This window comes from Odontomachus brunneus, unplaced genomic scaffold (assembly GCF_010583005.1).
Source record: "Odontomachus brunneus isolate Ranch 3 - 2012 unplaced genomic scaffold, Obru_v1 Obru_scaffold_006, whole genome shotgun sequence".
In the NCBI taxonomy this organism is placed as follows: domain Eukaryota; kingdom Metazoa; phylum Arthropoda; class Insecta; order Hymenoptera; family Formicidae; genus Odontomachus; species Odontomachus brunneus.
The window spans coordinates 563,475-588,739 of NW_022639456.1; the positions used below are offsets into that span (position 1 = coordinate 563,475).

Sequence of the window (25,265 nt, forward strand, 5' to 3'; positions counted from 1 at the left end):
TCTCTCTCTCTCTCTCTCTCTCTCTCTCTCTCTCTCTCTCTCTCTCTCTCTCTCTCTGTCGACACAAGATACGAGTCATAAATTTTATATGTTTACAACCGTGAAAAGAACGTTTCGCGTGAAATCGCTAAGATTACATTACGTGCTTGAATTCTCGCTATTTATCTAAAGAGCCTCAAGTACGTGTGATTCGCGTGATTAAAGAAGTTAATATTACTGTGCAGTATATGTCGCACATGCATAAGAAAATTTTTCGTTCATGTTGTTTCTTTTTATGCGAACAGGCTACGATCTTGAGCACTCGAGACTTGCGATACGCACATTGGCGAGGTTCCACGCACTGGGTATGGCGGTCAAGGAAAAGAAACCGGAGTACTTCGAGGTGTTGAAAAAACGCGCCAAGTGTGTGGACTTTAAATTCGACGAATTCAAAGAGATACATACACAGCTACTGGACAGGATAGAGAGCGATCCGGATATACGTCCGTATCTCGATCGATGCAGAGTGGTCTTAGGCGTGGAAGACGGTGCGAAAGAATTCTTTACTGCCGTGCCCGACGAGCCATGGTCAACTATCATTCACTCGGACTTTTGGGTGAACAACATCATGTTTCACAAGGACGAGGAAGGTCGTGTGGATGACATCAAGTTCGTAGACTTCCAGAACTATTTGTTCCTTAATCCGATCCGCGAGATGGTTTTTTATCTGATCTCCAGTACGACCGAGGACGTGCAAGAAAATCATATCGAAGAGCTGATAGATCTCTATCACGAGACAATGATAAGCGTGTTAGAACGTATGGATTGCGACACACAGCCGTACTCAAGGAAGGAATTCGACGCCAAGCTACTGAGTGACGCTAAGCTCGAATTCATGCACATATGCTTCATGCTCAAAGTTCTCACACTGGACACGCAGGAAACTGAGTTCAATTACGATAAGATTCATGATGTCATGCTTGAGTATCAAGGCAATCAGGCGTCGGCTCTACGGCTACGTAAAACCGTGTTGCGATTCGTTAAATACAATTGGATCTAGGATCAGATATATAGATAATTTTTTTCTAATGTATCAAACGCGCATTATGTATTTGATATATGAAGTGACGCGTGCATTGTTGTGCACATTATCATTGATGATAACATGTTATCTACATATATACATATTGTTTCTTCATTAGATCGTATATACAACTCATTAAAAAAGTTCAACAATAAGCTACATGGAAAAAGATAGAAAGGTTTTATGGATTCAATAAATATAAAAAGAAAAAAATATGTATTCTTTTTTATCATATGTTACGAACAAATATTCGATGCACTTATATACATATTCTTATACTCTATAAACGCTGAGTCATCTTTTAACGAGAAAACTCATTATTTCCTCTTGATCTTGGGAATTTTCCTATTTCTATTTCTGTTTTTCACATTCATGACTTCGTAGAAATTGCTTCCTACTTTTTTCCTCTTATCGGCACGTTCAATAGCTCTTCGTTGTTTGCTCGTTAATTTTTTCTCCGTTCTCGCTGCTTTCGCAGAGCGTAGTGATGAGACGACGAACGTGCCGCTGGAAGTCGCCTTGGTAGTAAACATTTCGCTGTCACTGGAATTATCTTTGTCCACGACATCGAACACACTCTGTTTCAGATTATCTTGTTCGATAGGCAAACAAATCTCCGTTTCAGAATACTCATCGTCTTTTTCCGTACTTAACGTTTTTTCCTCTATGTTCTCGTTGTCCATTTCAACATTGTCATCATCGTTAGTTTCATCGTTAGCGTCATGACATTTTCTATCTTCTAGATTATTTAAATTATTCGATTCTTGTAAATCTGCGTTAGTTTTGTCGTTTGTCGTAGAAGATCTATCCACTTCCGATTCATCTGCTGATTCCGATTCACTCTCTGTACCACTTTCATTTTCTATATCGAAAGACTTATCTCCATTTGCGTAGAGATCATTCTTGACATCGTCACCGAAATACAGTAAACCAACGCGAATTTTTTTAAAGTTTTGTGTTACTGTTATTTGATTATTTACTGGCTCTTGCGGAGATAAATCATCAGTTTCTTTTATCTCCCCGTTATCAATGGATTTTGTTGTATCGTCTTGTGCGACTGCTCTTTTATTGTTAATTACTTGCTGTTGAGATAACGGTTCTACGAAATTTACCGGTGGAACGTAAAATGGTAATTTACCGCGTTGCCAGTCGTTCAACACCATACGCGCTGCGATCGTGATGTCAGGTTCTCCCTTTTTCAAGAGCTTACCACTTCGACGCGCTAACTTCTCCAAAAAATCAATATGATCCTCCCATTCTTCGATCTTATATGTTTTACGTATGTACTCTGATTTTACTCTCTCTAAAACGGACGATACATAGTCTTCCGGGTCCTGAACAAGTTCCACTCTCACAACTCCCTTCAGTACCTTTTCTGTGTCAGTTTCTGCTGACGGATAAACGACGCCGGGACAGTCTATCAGATAGATACGGCGCATCAGAGTTATGTATTGCCATACTTTCGTCTCACCAGCGATAGGCGCTACTTTGCAAACCTTTTTCGAACGCAGGGTGTTTATGATTGAGCTCTTTCCTGTATTGGGATATCCTATAAAACCTACGCTGATCTGGTTCTTGTCGACATGCAACTTGGCGAATTGTCTCAGCAGATTGATCAGGGAGCCCTTACCGAAGGGATGCGTCAGGGAAGCGTGAAAAGCGACAGTTGGGTATTCTTTGCTTAGAATAGCCACCCATCTCTGTGTGACCCACGTTGGCACCAGGTCCACTTTATTTAAAATGAATATAAGGTGCTTGTGCGGTTTCTCTGTCTTCAGGTACTTCTCCACGGGCGGAGATCTAGTGCCTAACGGGTCCCTAGCGTCTAATATCTGTAGGACAACGTCGGAGGAGTCGATGACTTTGTACAGTTCGTTCCAGATCCTCTTGCTTTGCCCTGCTGCCATCACCCAGTCCCTCTGAGCATCCTTCACGCCCGTGTCCTCGCGGATAAGATCGTGATCTTTGGTGTCTTTGTCCTTGCTGTAAATGTCTTCTTTCTCCTCAGCTAATTTTTGCAGCTCGTCGTACGAAGTTATCGCTAAATTCGGCTTCTTCCTGACCTTCTTTGGGCCAAAGACACTCTCAAAACTCTCTGTATCTAATAGATGTACTCTGGCATTCGCTGCCTTCTGTTGAAGCAGAGTTACAGGCAATTGAGTAGGTTTCATGACGACTTTATAGGGATCCTTCATAGCTGTGCCTAATTCATCCTGGAACTTCTGTAAAGCATTCTGTGAAATGACTCTTGAGTTACCAAACCATCTTTGAGATGGCTCCACACGTGACATGGTTCCAGAGCTATGCCAACCTTGAAACGGTGCAGGACTAATGATTTTCCCAACACGATTACGTTTTGGCTTTTGATTGCGATACATTTGCAGCCTTTTTATAGTTGCTTTGGTTCGTACTTTAGCAACACCTTTCAGTCCTTCTGTGGGGCGCTCAGGATTCATACTATGTCCTGAACGATTAAAGCCCTGCTTCCGTGGAGGTTTATTGGTAGCTCGTGATTTTGCCATTATGTCTGCAATAAATACATCATTCTCAGTGCATCGAATGAGGATATAAAAAAGAACTGAATAACATTGATACCGACATTGATTATTTTGTATTAGCATTGGTTATTTTTTTACACACACATATGTACATATACGTAACAACACATATTTGAAATTACTCAGAAAATGTCGCGGATCGAAAAGATTTAAGACTGTTTATTAAATAATTTTTGCAATTATATAAACTTAAATATTTGATCGATTAAATAAAACTACCTCTATAAGTTATAAATAAAAATGTATATTATTCTACACCTTTTGTCAAATAACCTATATACATCAGAAAAAGAGAATCTACGAACTTTGAAAAAATATAAAAAAATCTTAAACGATAATTGACGAAAATATACTTACTGTTGTAATGTAATGTACTATTTTTCTTGAATTATCTAAATAATTTGTAAATTTAATTAATCAACGTAATAAACAGTATGAACAAAAATTCGTACGCTTTTCATTAAGTTACCACGTGCATGTTCTTTTAATAGTTTAGAAGTCCGCTATGAGTCGCTACTATACCGTATGTATCGAAAGTCGAGGTCGTAGTAAAGAACAGACCTTGGAATTTTTATATTATCGTATACAGAATATTCAATTATATATATTAAAAAGGAATTTTTCTATATATCTGTAGCAGCTTTATTTGTAAAAAATTCTATATTATTTGTGACAAAATCACATTAAAAAGTAAACTTATTTTTAATTGCCGCGGCAGCAGCCATTATGACAAGTAGAGTCGCATTCGATACTCAGCAACGTCACTTCGAGAGAATGTCTGAATAATTTGTGACCGATTTCAGTTCTTATTGACACTGCATCGCATTGTAAGATGTATTTAACTCATTAATTCGTTTTACTTTCTCGATTATCATCTAGTTCATAGTGTAAACGAATGAATCAAAGCCAGTACCTAGAAGCATCGATACAGTAGCGTGTAATCGAGACGAAAACATAACCTTACGTCGACACCCGGTATACCATCAATAGCCGATTCCACACGCGCGCATGCGTGAATCGCTCCGCACGACAATATAAGCAACTTCGCGGCACAATTCGTGGAAGAAATTCCGCGCTGAGAAGGTGGGGAGGGATCGTTTCATTCGTGGACGCACACATAAGTAGAAATCTCTGTGGATCGTAAATATGTGGTGTCAAACTAACCATGCTGAGACGTATTAGTCGCCGCAAGAATTAAGATCGCTGCAGCAATCAAAAGATGGTCTCAATCATCAAAAACCAGTTGCTGAAACACTTGTCGAGGTATGTCCGCGTGACCACGATTAATTAATTTAGACGTATGGTTTCGCGGTTTAGTGATACTCCGGAAAAAAATGCACCCACCCTTTTTGCATAAGCGAGCCACACGTCATGCTCTGCATTTCTTTTGATCTCCTTATCTTTTAAATGTTAGCCTTATCTTAGTACCAACATCGTGTATTTTCCGTCTGTTTGACGTGAATCATTTATCAAGTGCATTTACAGTACCAGCTGTGGAAGAGAAAGTACTCTCTCCTTTCTTATAATTGAGGCACTTGTCATACTTCACTGATAGATGGTTTTATTTTGCTTTTACTCGTTGGTGAAAGTCATCTTTGAAAATTTGCTGAATTAACAATAGTTATATATAATTTGTGTTAACTAGATAATATATTTCTTTATGTAGAAATTTATTTATCATGCTAATCACTATTTATATTAACTAAACAATATACAATTAATGGAAAATTGATTTGCTTTATCTTCTTGCAACTAAAGATATATGATTGGATGCATGTTGAACTTTCATTCTATAAAAATTATAGGTTCACCAAGAATCTATCAGCTGACAAAATAAATCTGAGCACATTCAAGGGTGAAGGAGAACTGACAAACTTAGAACTCGATGAAATAGTCCTTACAGATTTACTAGAGCTGCCATCATGGTTAAGACTAACTAATGCTTGGTGCAATAAAGTTTCATTTCGTATACAATGGACCAAACTAAAAAGTGTTCCTATTTTTTTGGTAAACAAGATTTTTATATCCATATAAAGTTATATTGGATTTTTATCTATACACTAAGCTTATTCATCTCATTTGTATAAATAATATAATTATAATATTTTGTTTACAGAGTTTGGATGAGGTTCATATAGATGTAGAAACATGTGAAGATTTAAGAAGTATGTCTTCCCCGCAGGGTATATCATCATATGCAGGTCCTGCAAAATATTCTTTTATACATAAAGTAATTGATGGAATAACAGTTGCTGTTAATACTGTATTGGTTACATTTAAAAGTCCTGCATTCATTGCCTCAGTCCAGGTATGAAGTTAATGCTAGTATACATAGAATATATAACAAAGTATATATACGATCTTATAAAATAGTAGAATAAATCTAAGTAAGTTTTATTTTCTATGTATTAACTTATATTGCATTATTTAGATGAATCGAATTATGGTAGAATCCAAGTCAGCAACATGGCAGCGATGTGATCTCAGAACTACTAGAGTAAAGGATCCTGATCGAGGACAATTGCTTATTTTTAAAGAGTTAGAATGGCAAACTCTTAGAATAGAGGCCCAAAGTACTAAAGACAAAAATCTGACACCACTTCGGTTGCTTACAAACCAAGCTAGATGTCGAATTACTATAAAGAAAAGAATATCAGGTTTGTAGTAATCTTAAATGTTGTGAATATGTATACATTATGCACCATTATTGTATTATGTGTTTCTTGCAGATTGCTTTGTCATGGGCTCCAGACTAGTAATCATTTTAGATGATCTTTTGTGGGTGTTGACAGACTCACAATTAAAAGCTGCACTCCATTTCATCGATTCTTTAGGTGGTCTTATTGAGAAAGCTACCATTCTAGAACGGAAAACAAAAGCCGCAAGAAAATTAGAGGTTTGTTTGACTTATTATATATTATATAAACTATAATATTTTATTAATTTATTTTTCCTATAATTTAAGGTTCTGCCAGAATATCAAGCCCAGATATCTCAACAAAGTAGAACGAAGACTCAATGCAATACAGCGATATCGAAGATATTTACGAGATATGATGTTGTTGAAACATCGTACCATTTTCTTTCTCAACGTATTGATCTCCATTTGTGTGATGACGCCGGTGGTAAGTTTGAAGAAAATTTATACTTGTTCGTGATTATATAGATTAACAATAAAAATTTAACTATTATATACTTTATGTAATATTTATATCTTATCAAAATAGGAGGCAGATCTTTATATCCTGATCTTAAGGAGGGTGGCGCGCTGCAAATTTCATTAGTCAAATTTCAAATTGATTATTATCCGTATCATTTGGCAATGGCTGATAGAAAACATTGGGCCAAATATAAAGAGAACGCTACACCTCACAGTCAGTGGTTGCAGCAATCATTGAGTTCGTTTCGAAGTCAGTTTATGGATCTCATTGATTCCGGTAGAACGCAACACTCTCCGCTGACAAGAAGTCAAGGAAATGTCATAGGTTTGTGTATACCAATGAACTGTTCATACGAAATTATGTACAAGGAGACTGATATGAAAATTGATGAATTATTTTATTTGGTACAGGGAGTACGAAAGGCTCTGGAGAAAATCTGGAGAAGAGTATTCAATCGCAGAATACGAGTGTAGCTCCGTCCGAGCAGAAGAAGCCGCAACATCCCAGTGGTAACCCAGTGAAGAATTATGTTTTAGAGCAGCTTGCGAAACTTATGACGACGTGCATTATCATTAGGATCGACGATTTTACTTTGTACAAAGTTACAACCACGTCGCGTAATCCGATACCTAAAGAATTCATCACAGGTATTATATACTTTACATATGATATAAACGTTTAAATATTTATCGAGCTTACTGTTTAATGATATATGTTACGTTTCTTATCAAGTTTATCAATAATTATTTTATTTGATAATTGCACAGCTCAAACAAGGAAGAAGCATACACCAGGTACAATAGATTAGTAGCTGTAATCTGTGCTTGTGTTAATATAATATTGCACTTAAAATCCTAGTGTAATATTTAGTTTAAAATTATTTTTATCGTTTTTTCTTTTATTTATTCCATTTGTCCCGCGCGCGCCGCGCGATTTCTTGTTATTTTAAATTTAAGCATTGATCTGCAGAAGAGTCTCTTAATATATAGTGCCTCTCCTACATCGTCACTGTACTAAATCATTGCAGTGATTTATCTAAAACAATATTGATATTACATATCACATGCATTATAACTAGATTTTCTTTTCATAGAAATTTCCATGTGTCAAATAAATGCATCTTAATGTTTCAAATAGTTGTATTGTAATACAAAAAATTGCTACCGCATGCGTGAGATCAAATTCGTTGATAGATGGAAATACCACTTCTGTTGTTTAGGAACCAGATTTTTTCTTTATTTATATAAAAAGATTAGTTGTATCTATTTAAATAAAATTTTTGTTTAGGCGATCGCGATAGATTCTGTCTTCCAGAAGACGTAACGATACTTCACGCTGAATTTACTTATTACTATTATCCTGGGGACATAACTTTTCCATGTAAGTTGATGTCTATACAAGCATGTCTATTTTTTATGATTATTATTAAATAACGTTGTATAATTTTTCAGTGCCACCGCCGAAATTTTACGTACAACTTAATCCTATTCAAGTGAACTTCGACATCTGTTCGTGCCTTTGGTTTAATTCTTTCGCATTAAATCTTCATCATTCTCTTATAGGGAAGAACAAACAGTTATCACACAGTTCCGCACGTTTAATGTATTTCGATGTAAAGATAGAGGCTATATTACCAAGAGTAAGTTAATATGTATTATGGCGCACATACTTAATTATAACTTTACATATTAGTAATTTACTTTGCATATTATCGTGCCTTTACCTTAGTAACATTGGTGCTATGCAATTTTAGATAATTTTTGAAAGCCAGCAAGATTATCCGAACCAAAAAGACAGACCAAAATCTCTGCATATTCAAACCTCCAGAGCATCCATAACGAACGTTCGATCGACAGAAAGATCTTCCAGGGCGGACTTGGCGCAATGTCTGAATGCATTTCAGATGGGACAAATGTTTTTCGGCGCTGAGTTTCCCAGTAAATCAAAAGATTTTCATGTGGTGACAGAAAAATTTCTGGCACACTGCGGAGGTACATGATTTCGTAAACAGTACGCAATATATCTGTATCTAATCAATTTTTTTATCCTTATATATCTTGATTACAGGTACTGATAATATCAGACAAATACCGCCCAATTTCAGCAGCAATTCCGTGAACGAGCTGATTCGTCAATTGAACCGAGAACTTTTGTGGACAGAGGCAAAAGACGTATGGTGCTGCAACTTGGAACCTGTATGGGGTGACTTTTTTGGAGCACGTGCCGTCGGTCAGAATCGGCCTGTACCGTTTCTGGACGCGTTTCCTCTAACATTATGGTGTCACTTCACCACTGAATCGGTCACGGAAAAACCTTCGGCTGCTGACATTCACGGGCTTGCATACATAAGCAATTTAGTTAGCGTGCAGATAAATCACTATCAGTATTTGTTTTTGCTCAGATTGTCGGAAATAGTGTCCGAAATGGCCACCTACCTGGCTGTGGACTCGAACAAGATTTTGAAGGTTGAAAGCGGCGGATCATTGGTCGTAGGTGCGTTGATACCGCAGGTGGAAGTGACGTTCGTGATGCCGTCTCACACACCCGGTAAAGAGAATTCCGGCGGCGATTTAGAATCCGTTGTCCCTGACTCGTCCAGCATAGCGGATGATTTTATCGGTTCATCCGTCGCTTGGCACACTAGCCAAGTGAGCACGCGTGTTGATTTTAGCGCTAAAAGAGTGAACACAAGCAACGACGTGGAGACACCTCAGAGCGAAGCGTCATCGATGCTTTCGATGGATTATTCGCATTCCGCGCCAACGACTCAGCCGGTTGTTACTTTCAAACAAAACGGTACGAAGAAAGGCGATCACGAAGGCTCGGCAAACGCGATCTGGTGCATTCCCGAATCCTGCGGACCGCAATATATCAGCGGCACGAGCGACGAAAAGAACGTGCTTCGACAATCGGCAGAAACAGTTACGCACAAACACAGTAAATCGGATTCGGCCTCCAATACACCTTTTATCCCAAATAATTTCAACGTCGGTCTCTCGTCCATGAAAAAGGGATTTAGTAATCTAATGACGTCGATCGACTCGGCTCTGAAGGCCTCCCCGGAAGATGGTAGCAGCGACACAGTGTCTATGAGAAGCGACGTTAGTTCGGATAGCGAAAATTATGTCCTGGTGAATCTGCAAGATCAAGGCAAGATAGATGCGGTATTCGGCATCGATAACACGATTAGAATAACAGCCGTGGAAGAAGCTACTGAAGTGGTAGAAGAAACGCCAGATACGCAAAGCGAAAAGTCTATGGACAGTGTGTGTAAGAGGAAGGATTTAGTAAGTATTGTGACAAATAATGAACGAATTTTTCATGATTATTAGAGTAGATTTAGAGTCTTATACATTTTCTCTTCTGTCTTTGCAGGTTTCCATGGCAACGTTTAAGCTGTCAAAGGTCGAATTTATACAACAGTCTTGTGGCTATTCTTCCGCTATTAAGATTCAGGTTTCTAACATTGATAATGATGAGTGTTCATCCATTCCTTGGGACGAATTTCAGGTGAGTCAGGAATTTGGTGTGTTAACTGCTACATACAAGCAAAAAAATATATATATATATATATTTACGTTATGCTATATATATATATATATATATATATATATATATATATATATATACATATACATACATATATATATATAATATTATATTATTACTATAATTATTCTCTTTTTGGATGGACAAAATTGATTATTAACTGTACTGCTGCAATAAACAAATTTATTCTCTTCCTTTACTATGAGATTTATGTTAAAGAGTCTTAATTATTTTCACATGATATAGCTTATTACTACACACCAAAGATATTATAATACTGCCCACAAAATTAAATTCGGCAATATCTCTATGTGGATTCAAAGTACATTTCAGATGTAATTTAAATTATATATTTAAAGTAAATTTTCTCTTTCTTATATTTGAAATAATTTGATAACGTTTAAGTTCGAACTGTAATAAAATTACTTCTTTACGCGCACAACTATGTTCCAAAGAAGAAAGCATTGAATATTTTGTGATTTATTAATCATAGTAAACCTTTTTACATTTAGAGTATACATTTGGAATAGCGAGTTACTTGTGCATAAGCAACTAATACTTGAGTAGTCTTGCAGTAATTTGCTCATTGTTTTTTTACACTACAACCAGTTGATATTATAAATGTATATTTATACAATTTTTGTCTCTTAACTTTTTTTGCATGCCTCTCCCGCGTCTCTCCTTCTCTTGTGAATGTTTTTATGTGGCACTTGTGGCAGGTCAAGAGAAAGGTATTGGCAAAACATTCATACATCTTATTAATCTTAGACATTATCGAAAATGTGCATGCGTTGTTATTGAGCAAAATTATATTATTGTTAGGCATTCTGTTGATGGAAATTTTTTAAAATCAATATAAAATACTGATATTTCTGATTTGCTATAAAATGTATTCTCTTCCTCTCGCTATAAATGCATTTTATTGATGGACGTTAATTTTTATAATGGAGAAGCTAGCCAGATGATGTATATTTATGCAAGTAGTAATTTGTATATTTACATGATAACTATTCCTTGTGACATTGCTTAATTTATTAAAGCAAAATATTGAATTGGATTAATATTTAATTGTATTGAACGCGTTTTCTTATCTTTATTTCTGTAATTTGGATAAAATAATTTTAAAATTAGTCAGATATTTAATTACTATTTTAATTATTAAATTAGAACAATCTTACAGTTTGCAGATTGTAGTTTGATTTTTATTTTGCTTTCGTGTATTATAAAGTTAAGACATCCAATATATATATATATATATATATATATATATATATATATATATATATATATATATATATATATATATATATTTATTTATTTTTAAAGTTCCATTAATTGGATTGGTAATAAAATGTCTGTATGGCATGTGACATTGGTTTGTTTTGAAAATTATGATAAGCTTGCATTTGTTGTAAGAGAACAATAATATGCTGGACCTAGATTGTGTGTTAGACATTGTAATTACACGCATTGATTCATTTGCTTTATATATTGTATATGAAATTATTAATGCTTTATTCTAAACTCTAGAAGTGCATCTTTATACGCTTTTGCATCTGAATGATATTTTCTACAACTTGACACATGCTAAATCTCTTAACGCAAAATGGCTTGGCATTTAAAGTTTCTTATATTAACACAGATTAAGGATTGATTCTTATGTAATTAACGAATTGAAATAATGTCTTTGAATATATTATTAAATTAAAACTGATTTATAACGTATATCCAATTTACGTATTTGCAATTTACATCTAACGTATATAAGAATTCTCATAATCCATTCAGCATATAAATCATGTTACCTAATTTCGCAATATAGTGTTACAATTTTGAGCAGTGATGTAAAGTCTGTATAAAAGTATATTTTGTTAGATACACATTATGTATTTTTTCTCAAGAATGTTATGTAAATTTAATACGTCTACGTATTTTGTTTTTTGATAGACCAAGTTCAGTTCGCGATCACGAGGCTGGGTAGAATTACCATCAGATTCTGACTGCAGATCACGCGTTAAACTGCGTTTGGATCATGATTTGAAAAATAAGGAGGATTCCCGTAGACTTTCGAGCGCTAGCCAAAACACGAGCGACAGTAGTAAGCGAGCACCTCAAGATCGCACTAGATTGCCTGAGCAAGACACCTGTACGTCCGTCATCAATGTGCATGACAAAGAGAGTGTTATGAATTTATTCGAAGACAAGTTAGAGATGAAAGTCGCTAACGTAACAATGACGCTGTCGATGAGTTCAGTAACGGGTTTGGCGGATCTGGTGGAAGACGAGATCATACCTAAGCCGATACCTATGCAGGTATAATATTTATATGTATATATATATATATATATATATTATATTCTTTCACAAGGTTGTCGAATTTGGATACACGATGGCAATCTCCTTTTTATACGAGAATATATTATTTCAGTTTATTGCAAGCACACGTTATTTTATTTCAGATATACTTAGAAAATATATCATTACGTTTAAACGAAGATCGTCCACCAAATAACATAACTTCCCCAGGCCCGATCCCAATAGATTTGAATATTTCCAAGCTTAGGATAGCGCGGGACACGAGTGGTGTGTTTCACATTGAACCTGTCGGTAAGTAACGCAATTCAAGAGAGTCGCGATCATTCTCTCTCTCTTTTTCTTTCTCTCTGCCACTTGCAGTTCATTACCGAGCTACTGATCTTCCTTTTCCGGTTTATTGATCTTAGTTACATCGTCCTTGCGCCTGTAAATATACATGTATTTTTGTAATCTCTCATATTATACATAGGTTTTTTATATTGCGCAAGTGGCAGATTTCTGTTGGAAAGTAATTAATATTATATATTGCATAACTGTTCTGTGCACCCAGGCGGCCTTTCGAATGTGAGCATTGATATAACACACGTAGACGACTAGCTCTAGATCTCGCTGCTTATGATTATTGCACCGCTTAAAGCGACATTATATATATATATATATATATATATATATATATATATATATATATATATATATATTTGATATAAATAGAATATATTAGACATTGTGTGCACATTTAAACGAGCATGAATTATTATCTTACATATAGTGGGTGAAAAGAAACTTATCGATTCTACATGAATATCATTTGACCATTCTATTTTCGTTATATCGATTACCTTATTGTATCTTAATTAAAGAGAAATTAAAAACAATAGTTATATTTTTTACATCAACGCACATGTAATTTTTCATATAACATCATACCATTACTCGCATTATATTGCATTTAAGTTAATATCTTCAAAATTATTCACTGTTCTCATCATCTAGTCGGCATTATTTATAGTACGTGCTTAAAATAGACTTATATCTAGTATGCCGTTTACCAAAATTTCAGCTCTATTTCTTTCTTTCTGTCAGGGATTGAACACCGAAATATTTTCACTGACAATTCTATATCGATATTATGTATTCTTATTTTTACAAAACGCATTGCTAAAAATATTTGATACATATCGGTGTTGGATGTCAATTATGTTGTATAAAGCTAGAGTAGTATCAGTACATGAACAATATTTTTCTTACGTCGGTTTCAATCCTTGCTCTCTGCATTATTAATGTGAAATACACATACATACTCTACCATAAATTTTTATAATTATTACATCTATTAAAGTGAATTGAATATGTTATGTTTGTATGTTTCTGTATAAATTTTACATATAACTTGCAGTTGGTTTATATAACGACTTTCGTTTCTTTTTTAGTAACTATGGTGGCTGAAAGAGACTCGAGTACGACGTTATCGGGTGATAAGAATTATGCTCTTAAGAATACAGAGTGCGAGATGGAATTGAATACACTGAGACAATCCAGCAGACAACTGAAACTAGACAACGAAGAGCTGAGACGCCGTATGGGAGCTTTGGAAAGATTATCGGAAGAGAATGCGAAATTAATGCGCGTAAAAGAGGAGTCGGACATAATAAGATCTCGCTTGAACGCTGCGGAGAACGATATCACGGGCCTTTTGGAAGAAAAGAGAATTTTGCATGAAACTATAATGGAGCTACGAAATCAAAGGATGGAGAGCGGTCCTGCAGGTAGTAATAGAGCTTCGTGGTCTATTAAGAGATAGCATACCAGTTGTTTCGATTGCTCCAAGTGTTGCAGTTCTAATAAATCTTAATCGGTTGTCTTTTCTATGTCCTGTATGAGGAGAGAGAAGACGTTTGTTTTGATAAACTTAGGATAAACTTACGTAAAACATATGAAAGATTCATTCACTTAACACTTATTCGAATAAAAGAAAAAAGGGAAAATATTGATATTACGAAGTTTCAACTTTACAAGATTTAAGAAGGAATTAGATTCGATTTTAGTTTTCTCCGCAAACATTGCGCGAGGAAGTCTATAGTCGTTCTTTGAGACATATTACTCTTGTCTGCCGTAATTACGCTAGTAACTGCCGTTTAGATCTTTTATTGCTTGAAACAAAGTGATAAGAATCGTGTAGCGCGCATACTTACGTATGCAAATATTAATGGAGAATATCAACTTTCTTACTGCGATCGAGTACAAGGCGATAATAAACTGCAATATTAGTGTGCATTTCCTTTCACTGTTAAATTGATAATTGATGGTATGAATTCCTAAGGAGTGACAGTGTGTGACATGTTTGCCGTTTTACGGATAGCAATCGCGTGACTGAAGGTTGCGTACGACTGTATATATTGTGCACGTACATTTTGTTACACATCTACATATATACATACGTGCTTGACATATGACATATTTATCCTTCTGGAAACGAAGCAATTAGAATATCTTGGAACATTCTTCATAAGACTAAGAATCAGAAGAAGAATTTATTTAGAGCTGGATTGCGAGTGTCTCTGTATGTCGAAAACATCCTTTTTACATTTTCCTGTGTTTGTACAATGATCACAGTCTAGTGCTAGGATATCAGAAGGATATGTATGTATGTATGCATACTGATTAAGCAAAGTGCGCTAGTCAGAACATTGCAATATATGTTGATTTCACGATCGACTATATTTTGGCATCATTCTTATAGGTTACTAATCCGTAAGAGTGTGTTGCGAAGCACAATGTGAATTAGAGCATATAATTGTAACTTAATAATATAATAGTTGAGCCTACTGATAGACATAGACTGTCTAAATGGGAATTGATCCGGTGGTGTCGCATGATATCGTATAGCATAATTTTCTATGACTAATTTAACGATTCATCAGACGATGAAAATTTTAAATAATAATAATACGGTGATGTGCGGAACACGTTCCAATAAGACTGTATAAAATTTGGAGATGTTGGTCTATACAGTAGTCGCACTAGTGTCCTCGGGATAATTTATATAAACGTTAAAAAAATGGCGAATCGACAATGAATTTTTAACGGAGGGAATTGTAATACAGACGGCAAAGAACGATCCCTTGATAGATCATCGGAGTGTACGACTTTTCAGTTCATGATCCAGGTTTTGAAGACGATATAGCTTCCTTAGAGTTTGATTTCGATAGATTTAGTTTCTACAGCCGGATTGCTGGTCGATCCTACACAAATGGAAAGTATTTTTTTAGTGCATACGAATACACGATGCAATTAGGATTTGTTTCGTAACGTAGATTTTCTGCTCTTAATATACATCTGAGATATGATGTTTCATAGATACGCATTTTCACTTAGGTATGCGGCTGCGAACGATGCGTTCCCTTGGCAAATAATTTCTAACGAGTCATTATGAGAGTTGCGCGTGTAACACATGCATTGTGTGAGAATTTATTTCTACGTGGCGATGATGTTGCAATTGTAGGCGACGGTACAGTTACGCGATTAATATTTGACTAGTGAACGCAACGGCAGAAGCTTGCATAACATATAATAAAACCTAGAAGAACAGAATGAAAGATTAAAGTTGCAGTTTTTGTTACTATTAGATACGGGATAAATTTTTATAATACACATATCATACTTGCAATGAAGGATTTGCTTATGTATATCGTATTTATATATAACCTGACGACATTTTATATATTGCAAGGATATAATTTTTATTGTGGTTTAACTATACTATCTCCTATTTTCAAAGTCTGGCTTAAATCAACTTCCTAAAGTTTTCTTTATGGTTCCTTTTCTGAAATGTTTATGTTAGTTTCAAACGTTTTTGTTTCGTATAAGAACGATGTTAATATAGTTTTTAATCTTTACATTTAGTTTTTGAGATGTGTATGTATCTATAATAGTGGGTGTCTCTTAGACACACATTATGTTTGATAAATAGATGTTATAATTTAGATGTGTATTTTAAATTAAAAAAAAATTTTGTTAACTTCCATTTTTTATTGTGTATTTACATGAAAGATTTAATACGATAAATAGATATGAAAGAGTTTCATATCTATTATTTGCTTAGATATATATTGAATGGAATTGTTTCTAAATGAGATACAAAGTTCGATTTCTTCCTTTATATACCTTTATGAATACTTTCTTATTTATATTGCACGCGCATAACATATTTCAACAATACAGACTTTAGGAAGTTGAACGTGATAAACCAATAATACGATTGTATAAAATAATCGAATATCGCAATTTAGAGCGTGTGTTTATAGTTTATAGTTGTTTAAGAATTTTTGTTATATATATAAAATGTACACTTAAGTTTTAGACGTTTGTGTCTCATATTCCGATTAGATTATATTCTTATATTAATTGTTGTTCGATTTTTTGATGTGTTATTGTTAACTTTACTTTAGCCGCGTGTACTGTTTTGGATTTATACATATTTTCAACTTTAGCATATTATATATATATATATATATATATATATCAGAGCAGACAAGACTTTTCGAGGCCCGTTTAATTCCATATATAATTATTATGTAACTTTATACTAGTTACTCTAGTTAGTAAGGTTCCAAAAAAATGTTGCATATATATAAATATATATAAAAAGAGAGAGGTTACAATCATGCAATTTATGCGTGAGTGACGGTCCCATTTCGTAAATTGATATCGTATGTCAGTGGCCATGTGATACTTTATCTGAAACGATGCAGCCATAATTTACGAAATGAACCTATTTTATATATTAGCGTATATAGTACATATTTGAAAATCATCATTTCAATATCAAAATGCTAAGAATTCCAAGGGTGGGTTGTGCAATTTCCAAGCCGTTTGTGGAGTCAATGTAAGTTTGTCGTGTTTGCTATTTCTTCATAGCTTCTGTTGTGAGACGTGCTTTCGACTACATACTTAAGTATCGTAAGTAATATTGTGAATACTGTAATGTATTCAACGCCGACAATTTTACTTACAAATTGTTATCATTTAAAAAACGCAGTGGGGTGCATACAGGTGTATATTTTGTTATCGCATCAATAAATTTACTTCAGTAAAAATTAATATGAAATATTGCGATGAGCATTTGATGGATATCGAGGTATGGATAAGCCATGATACTGAGAACTTAGCAATATATATGTATACATTCGTTTTCTGAAACTTGTATTATAACAATTACGCTATTGTTAATTCGGTGACGAGATTACAAGAATTCGAATATATTTAGCCTTTTCTTTGTGGAATTGGAAGGATCGATGGCCAAAATGTAATTTTATCTTTTCAATGTAAAGAGAATGAATATCACTTTCTCAATAAAGTTATATTACAAAGCCGCAAGTGATATACACAATCGCCTCTATAGTATTTAAATAGCAAAGCGGTTCCTTTCTTCCGGATATTTCTTTACAGGATATTTTATAGACGATGACAGTGTATCTGGAAATACAGAACAAAGTTTTACAAAGAAATGCCTGAAAATTGTCGGAAAAAAATGCAAAACTTTTTATGTTTGTTCCCTCAAGTTCTCGTTACTCCGTCGACTTTTAAATTTCGTTCTGCTACCTGCTAACCTCTAACCTTTGTTCTGTCCTCTTACTTCCTGTTAGATACGAGCGCCCTCGTGGAACATTAGCAATTTCCGGCGTCGCAAGCAGGTTACGTGATTGGGGGGAGCCACAGAACGTACTTACATTGCGCAGCGAACGGATCGAGGTACCGGCGTTGATGGTCGCGATCGACTGATCGGAACTGATCTGTTTTACATTCGATTTTACGTTCGTAAATCGGCAAATTGCGCGTGCGTGCGTGCGTGCGCGAAGTGTGAACCTAGCGGCAGAGCAGACGTGTTGTAGGAAAGGAGTCACCGTGGGATCGCGCGGCTGAATGTTAGTAAACTTTCCAGCACGCCTCGAGTAACGTGTGGAAAAAACGCAAGGTACGAATCGTAGCGTTTCCCTCAATGTCGTCGGCGCGTCGCACGGCTGCTCGCGAATAACCGTCATTTTGAACGCGTGCCCGGCCCCGATCTCGCCATAACGTTCCGTGTCGAGCGCCTGTTTGTCGAGGAGCGTTGAGTCAAGCGAGGTCTATCTTGCGCCGTTGATTCGTAACCATGTTCCGCACGAAATGGTGATGTGTGTGTTCCACGTTGAATCGCCTGACGACACGTTCGCGACGATTCGGCCGACTCGTCGACCGATATTATTTCGCTAAAAGTTGTTTGAATTTTTATTTTGCAGCAAAGAGCACGATCACTCGTCGTTCTACAAGTTCCTACAAATGGAGCACAACCACAAGAATACCGACTGCTACTTTTTCTATTACTCCACGTGTAAGAAGGTAAGCGTGTCATTTGCGTTCTATCGGAACTATTTTCGAGCATGCTCTTATCGAGTGGCTCGCCAATTTCGGTTATCTCGAAGGTGCGAAGTATGATAGTTCCATATTGCTCGCGTTATTCGCAGGCTTCGCCGAGGTTAGGTCGGCCATTTTGGAATCATGTTGTCGAGAATTTGCAAACCATAATATCCGTGTTATCATTGAATGCAGGCATGCAGTCGACTTTTTATTTATTGAATTGATCGTGCACGAGATCTCTTACTGTGACAATTACGTTTCTTATTGTTATAATCGCGTTCGTAGTGCGATTATGTTGCAACATATTTCATTGTACTATGTAAGAAGCAGATATATAATGTTTATCAATTCGCATGGATATTTAATAAGTTCGTAGACAAATGCTTTCGTTAAAATAAGCAACAATATCTGTAATCTTAAAACATTTGGTAACTCGTACGAAGCTGTTTGATTAGTTTTACTTGCAGTATTTACGATATATCTTGGTACTGCAAATACTTACATATATGATCATTGTGGTTTATCATTATAAATGTTCAGTTTAATGTAAGGGAATGTGTTTTAGTCGGAAAATCTAAAGTGAGCAAGTTAAATTGGACATTTGTATTCGTAATGTACAATTTCATTTTACAGGGAGATTTTTGCCCCTTCAGACACGAACCATCAGCTCTAGGTTGTGAAACTATGTGCACATTTTGGCAGCAAGGCAGTTGCCTCAATGAACATTGTAACTTCAGACATATGGAACTAAAAGTAAATATTTTCTTTGAGTGAACTCGCAGTATTTATTTCTCTCTAGCAGAGTTTGTTATCGCAACAAATGTAAAACAATGAATGATACAATTATGTGTTCTAATTGTTAACAATGTTTAATTGCATTTAATGATGCAATTGAGATTTAAACAAAATAACTTACACATGCTGTAACAATATGGTTCAATTGAATTGTTGGGACCGTTATGAAGAATGACTAATCGTAACATTATTACTTTTAGAAAAATCGCAAGTCGATTCCATGCTACTGGGAAACGCAACCTGGAGGATGTAGGAAGCCGCATTGTTCATTTTTGCATAAGAATGCACGCACTATCAATAATCCTATCAACCCTGTAAAGGCAGAAGTAACAACAAAGTCTCCAAATCAGGAATGGCTAAGCCGTCAAGGTAAAACTTTGCTCATTTCATGTTCTTTATCACATTCTTTTTATTATTTATCTTATTATCATTTCTTGTAACACAACACTTCTCGTGCGTGTTTTTACATTTTGTTCTTGTTGCACAGATGACACAAAGTATGACGGCAGTAGTACCGAATCAGACCAAGGTAGAGGCAGCAGTGAAGCTGGCAGTTTCATCGGGAGCCCGGCCGTCGACCCTCTCATCGTCAAATTCGAAGAAGGTATGAGGCTTTACTAGCCCCCCCGTCCATCTTTCAACGTACATTATCTTACGTCTACTCTCTCTCTACCGCCTAGCTTGCAAACGAATATGAATCTCCCGAACGCGCTCAGTATGCCGAAAAGCCTGACCATCCCCAATAATCCCAACAGCCTCAATATCCCTAGTAACATCACGAATAATCTAAACGTTCCACCGCCGAATGTGCAAAATTCACAATCCTCCCCCTGTCATCACGCGCTATCATATCCGCATCATCATCAGCAAAACTTACATTCCCACTCCTCCGGCCAGTCCCTGTCGCCGTTGCAAAATCAACAGAACTCCCCGCTCCTCCAGCAACCGTCTTATTCCCCGATCCACACGCAGCAGACCCCGCAACCTCAAGCCTCGAGATTCCCATTTCCGTTTCTTGGCATAACATCGTATAGGAGATTCTAGGGTCGACGAAAAACTGTTGTAGCTTTTACGTGTACGATGCGACATACATATGATTTCCCTCGTTCGTCAACCGATCACAGAAGAATACTTTCGAAGAATTTACGAACGACTAAGGCATCGAGGATCGTTCTGTCGATTAGATCGTGCGTACGATAAGATTATTTCGACGCATTCAGCATAATACGATGAGCTATCACGAAAGTATCGTTCTGCACCTAAAATTGTGTAACGACACGTGTACGCTTCCTTAGTAGCGAAAGAGATATATACATATACACACACACATATATATATATATATATATATATATATATATATATATATATATATATATATATATATATATATATATATATATGATAATGAGAAAAAGCGCGCCCTGTGCTAATCTTAGCATATTATTTAATTCACGGCGCTAAGTATATTAGTACGTTTCTGATACTTAATCAGCATCCACTTTTTTACTTGTTTCGTAAAACGATGGATCGATTTGATGAGGTGCAACTAGTGCGTAATGTTCGCGCGTACGCCGCTATCGTAAGCTATAAGGATGGCAATCACCTCGATCGTTTCGTCATGATTAAACGATCGTGATGACTCTCATCGATTATTATTATTTTTTTTTATTAAGGAATCTTATCAAATTAGTTGCTCTTATACTGCGACGATCGTCACTTACATTTGTACGACTTACCACCATTCACTTACTCACACCCATTCTATACTCGTGTCTCGTCACGGGGAAGAGGGATGACATGCAATATTTAGATTTTTTAAATCGTCACTTCTCTCTCACAGATTGGCATCTAGCGGACACTTTTATCGGCAATCATCAAAGCACAAACACGCGAAACTTAATCGAAACTTTTGCACATTCTCGTGTCGCTACGTAAACTGTAGCAGTGAATATCAATTTTTCCAGGGGCTGCTATATCTAAACTTTGCCTGTAGCCCTCTAACCGCCTATGGCTATCTTTCTCCAGCTGCAGTGCGATCAGTAGAGAAAGGTTCGAGTGTCTACGACGATATATGGCACGCTGTAAGATCGCGAAAACGAATACCATGCTAAACGAAGAAGAAGATAGCTATGGGTCGTCGCTTTACCGCACACACACATATACACACAACACACACACACACACACACACACACACACACACACACACAGAGAGACACACACAAGAATTCTTTGCACTCATACAGAACCTTGCTCTTAGCTGCGGGATGATAGCATTTAATGTTAAACAAATACTTGTTGTATTACGACGAGTGAACTCTGCCCATTTTACGTTTTGCGTCTTCGACGAGAGGTAGTCGCTACTGTGACGCGCTCGGGAGGATTATTTTAAATATCGCTCCCGGGCGAATTTGCACTACGCCCCGGGCGTGGCCGATCGGAGGAATAGAAAATATATACTATACGTAGCGTAAAAAAGAAAAAAAAAATATCGGGTTAGCCGATTACCTCTGTCTCGTTAAAAGTAAAGAAGACGAAAGAAAAGAAAATAGGTAAAAAAAAAAAAACAGAAAGCTCGCGCATTGTCTCGTCGGTCACGTTCTCGGGTCGAGACGAGTGCAGAGTTGCGGATAGTAGAAAATAATTTGAATATTTGTCTCTCTCTCTTCTCTCTTTCTCTTTCTTTCTCTCTCTCTCTTTCTCTCTCTCTCTCTTTCTCCGAACCGACAGACGTGAGAGCGTGTATGTTCTTTTTGATGTCGCGTACTGTGTTAATAGCAAGATTGTACGTTACGTTCCATATAGGGAACGATGGGGAATCAACAAAAAAGACAGAGAGGCGTAAAGAAAAGAATGAGAAAGCTAGAGAGACAGAGCGGGAGTGAATCATAGTATGTGAGAGCGAGTGAGAGAGTGACTTAGTTAGAAAGGGGGAGGGTAGCGAAGAAAAAGGAGGATTAAAAAGGAGAGATTCAACGGAGTAATAATATTTCGTGCGCGGGTCCGCGTGATTTGAGATGAGCAGACTCCTAAGCTTTGTGTTTTACGCGTGCATGAATAATGCCTTCATATGTTTTGGCTTGTCACACGAATTCGAGAGAATTTCGGGACGGCGCACGGGATTACGCGGTGTATGCCGCACTTCTCATACGGAGCAAGTGTATAATTCAACGGGTGATAATTGCGCATAAATACGCAAATAATTTCACGCAGCTCACGTTGATCGTTCACGAGTGCGTCTCGGGTGTTACGCATTCGCGGGGAATTTCAAAGAGATAGTAATAACGCAAAGAAGAAAAGAGAAAAAAAGCAAACAAACAGTGCAGAACAGAAAAAGTTAAAAAAAAAAAAAAATAGGGAAGTTTAAGTCGTCAGCCAAACGCGCGACATTTCTCGACGTTCTACAGGAGTGTTCAACAAAATACGGCTTTAGAAGCTTGCTTTCTACGTGATGATGATGATGATGGTGTTTAAAAGAAAAAAAAAAAAGAAAAACGCGAGGTCGTCTATGTTAATCGAAGTAAGAATTGAGAATAGCACGCGCGCGCCACGGTAGATTCGTGTTTGACGAATTTCTGTGTGTGTACGATGAATAAGATATTAACCATCAACTTTTATAGTATATCGCGTGATTTGATTCTGCGGATTCACGACCCGTTATTCAAGGGGGCTTTGGCAGCAAACGGTTCAAGAAGGTCTTATTTATTATTGATCAAGCAGTGAGATGTGAAATTTTATAATCGTGGAAAGTATATATATATATTATAGATATATAACGCGGGATGAGAGATACGGGACATTTCCTTGTCCTTCCGGTTTTCTTTTGCAATAGCGATAAATCGCATCGAACGGTCAAACGAGAAGACGGCGGGAGTGTGGAGGGCGAAGGGCGCGAAAAGAGATAACGTAAGTCGTATTTTCGGAAGGCCCCGCCGGTCCGACCAGCGTTGTCTCTCATGTCTCCGATAGCGGACTTCTTTCTTCGAATCAACGGTGCGTATGATAGGGAAAAGGAAGGAGAAAGAGAAAGAAATGTAAAACAAAAAGTGAGAAAAAAGAACACGATAGTCCAAAACAATGCAAGAGGCGCGAACGTCCTGTCGTTTATAAATCGTACACGACGAAAGAAAAAAAAAGAGTAATAACGAGAAGAGCTTTCCGGACAAATATTATCGAAGTGACTGCACGATAGTGTAGGAGAGAGATAGAAAGGGGAAGGGAGAAAGGAGAGGGGATGGTACAAAAGTCGCACGCGTGTATAGCTTCGAGGAAATTTCGGAAAGAAGAAGGAAAATGTGAGGAAGAAATCATTCGAATGCATTTGTCGAATGTTCACACATCACACACGTGCGCGTATTTCCAATTCGAATATGCGCGAATAGGAAATTAGTAATCTTTCTTACGGCATAATAATCTGTGTATATATATATAGATTATACATATATATATATATATATATATATATATATATATACATACACACACACACACACACATACATATAAATATACATACGTATATATAGATATATATTTAATTGCTAGGAATATTTATCACAATGAGATCATTGTCGAGATAAGGGGACAGCAAGAGCCTTTTTTGGAATACTTGTGTATTGGTTTCTACTTTACGGTTCTCCGCGCAAAATTGCGTGTATTTCGGGCGGGCGTGGATTTTGTGCCTTTTACCGTACGGGGAGGAGAAAGGAAGGAGATGGACGGTCATTTTTGCGTTCGCGAGATACCAGAGTTCTCTCATGGTCGTGCACCTTATCTCTTACGTTTCGAAGGGATCTTACATAGGCAGGATAGAGAAATGAGATAAGATAGATACGATTACATCCGGATAGATGTTATATTTTCACGGGTGCGCGGAAAAAAAGAAACGCGGCATGCATACACTTTTAAGAATCGGGAACGACGCGCAGGTCTTCCAAGAAAGGGGAAGAGCATGGGTGACGATCGAAAGAACGCGCGGAAAGACTGGAGGAACTTTGCGCGTGAGGGAGAATCGACGAAGATCGCGGCGGAATTATTGCGCGAGCTCGAAACGTGTATTAGATAATAGTGAATAAGAGTGAGAGAGAGAGAGAGAGAGAGAGAGAGAGAGAGAGAGAGAGAGAGAGGGAGGAAGAGAGGTACTGAAAAAAAAAGAAAGAGAGCGTGTCTGGTAGACAGTATGCGTGCAGAAGTGCGAGCGGATAGTGTGATAGAGGCGATAACGTGAAGTACAAGAGGACAGCAACGGTGGATCCTTCCGCTGACCCTTCGACGAAGGGCTTTATCCGCACGAGACTAGTGTTCCGGAAGGCAAAGTAGTCGTATGATCGTGCGTCCAATATATCTAACATCTATCAGCAAATTATAGCTAAATTGTATTGTGAAAGAGAGAGAGAGAGAGAGAGAGAGAGAGAGAGAGAGAGAGAG

General features: G+C 36.8%; 5 protein-coding genes across 13 annotated transcripts in view; 4 read left to right on the top strand and 1 right to left on the bottom strand.

Annotated features, from left to right (window-relative positions):
• Positions 1–1,278, top strand: part of LOC116852475 — a 3,022-nt gene extending 1,744 nt beyond the window's left edge. Inside the window, exon 2 of the mRNA XM_032832908.1 lies at positions 285–1,278. Within this exon, the coding sequence (XP_032688799.1) occupies positions 285–1,039 (755 nt within the window). The 3' untranslated portion in view covers positions 1,040–1,278. The remainder of the gene's footprint in view (positions 1–284) is intronic.
• On the bottom strand, positions 1,261–4,136 carry LOC116852464 (nucleolar GTP-binding protein 2). Of its 2 annotated transcripts, none has more exons than XM_032832897.1 (2): positions 3,979–4,136; positions 1,261–3,590 (listed from the first exon to the last, which is right to left on the bottom strand). In XM_032832897.1, the coding sequence occupies exon 2, from the start codon at positions 3,583–3,585 to the stop codon at positions 1,381–1,383; it is 2,205 nt and encodes a 734-aa protein (XP_032688788.1). In that variant the 5' UTR covers positions 3,586–3,590; positions 3,979–4,136; the 3' UTR covers positions 1,261–1,380. The 2 variants fall into 2 exon arrangements, with proteins under 2 accessions (XP_032688788.1, XP_032688791.1); XM_032832900.1 differs by lacking the exon at positions 3,979–4,136 and having other exon boundaries at positions 1,261–3,285; positions 3,375–3,526.
• A 221-nt stretch (positions 4,137–4,357) lies between these two features.
• On the top strand, positions 4,358–18,016 carry LOC116853790 (UHRF1-binding protein 1). Of its 4 annotated transcripts, XM_032834999.1 has the most exons (19): positions 4,358–4,884; positions 5,427–5,628; positions 5,738–5,929; positions 6,053–6,278; positions 6,351–6,517; positions 6,587–6,746; positions 6,849–7,106; positions 7,193–7,429; positions 7,550–7,576; positions 8,070–8,162; positions 8,234–8,421; positions 8,536–8,773; positions 8,850–10,069; positions 10,158–10,292; positions 11,051–11,062; positions 12,279–12,644; positions 12,791–12,938; positions 13,198–13,211; positions 14,078–14,204. In XM_032834999.1, the coding sequence occupies exons 1-19, from the start codon at positions 4,841–4,843 to the stop codon at positions 14,078–14,080; spliced, it is 3,930 nt and encodes a 1,309-aa protein (XP_032690890.1). In that variant the 5' UTR covers positions 4,358–4,840; the 3' UTR covers positions 14,081–14,204. The 4 variants fall into 4 exon arrangements, with proteins under 4 accessions (XP_032690890.1, XP_032690888.1, XP_032690889.1 ...); XM_032834996.1 differs by lacking the exon at positions 13,198–13,211 and having other exon boundaries at positions 4,841–4,884; positions 14,078–18,016; XM_032834997.1 differs by lacking the exons at positions 11,051–11,062; positions 13,198–13,211 and having other exon boundaries at positions 4,359–4,884; positions 14,078–14,448.
• A 359-nt stretch (positions 18,017–18,375) lies between these two features.
• The window catches only part of LOC116853792 (zinc finger CCCH domain-containing protein 11A-like), a 14,931-nt gene continuing 8,041 nt past the window's right edge, over positions 18,376–25,265 (top strand). The window contains exons 1-5 of one of the 5 annotated variants that reach the window (XM_032835013.1): positions 18,376–18,621; positions 18,926–19,025; positions 19,677–19,796; positions 20,039–20,207; positions 20,326–20,442. In XM_032835013.1, the coding sequence (XP_032690904.1) occupies positions 18,966–19,025; positions 19,677–19,796; positions 20,039–20,207; positions 20,326–20,442 (466 nt within the window). In that variant the 5' untranslated portion in view covers positions 18,376–18,621; positions 18,926–18,965. Of the gene's footprint in view, positions 18,622–18,645; positions 18,821–18,902; positions 19,026–19,676; positions 19,797–20,038; positions 20,208–20,325; positions 20,443–25,265 lie in introns of those variants that run through there. The other 4 variants (XM_032835014.1, XM_032835010.1, XM_032835011.1 and 1 more) reach the window with 4 other exon arrangements.
• Positions 20,457–24,655, top strand: LOC116853794. Its single transcript, XM_032835017.1, has one exon. The coding sequence runs from the start codon at positions 20,532–20,534 to the stop codon at positions 20,880–20,882; it is 351 nt and encodes a 116-aa protein (XP_032690908.1). The 5' UTR covers positions 20,457–20,531; the 3' UTR covers positions 20,883–24,655.

Coding starts and splice junctions, on each gene's coding strand:
- LOC116852464 (XM_032832897.1), bottom strand. CDS start 3,585: ATGGCAAAATCACGAGCTACCAATAAACCTCCACGGAAGCAGGGCTTT.
- LOC116853790 (XM_032834996.1), top strand. CDS start 4,841: ATGGTCTCAATCATCAAAAACCAGTTGCTGAAACACTTGTCGAG. Junction 7,577..8,069: donor AAGGAAGAAGCATACACCAG/GTACAATAGATT, acceptor ATTTTTGTTTAG/GCGATCGCGATAGATTCTGT. Junction 8,422..8,535: donor TAGAGGCTATATTACCAAGA/GTAAGTTAATAT, acceptor ATGCAATTTTAG/ATAATTTTTGAAAGCCAGCA.
- LOC116853794 (XM_032835017.1), top strand. CDS start 20,532: ATGAATCTCCCGAACGCGCTCAGTATGCCGAAAAGCCTGACCATCCCC.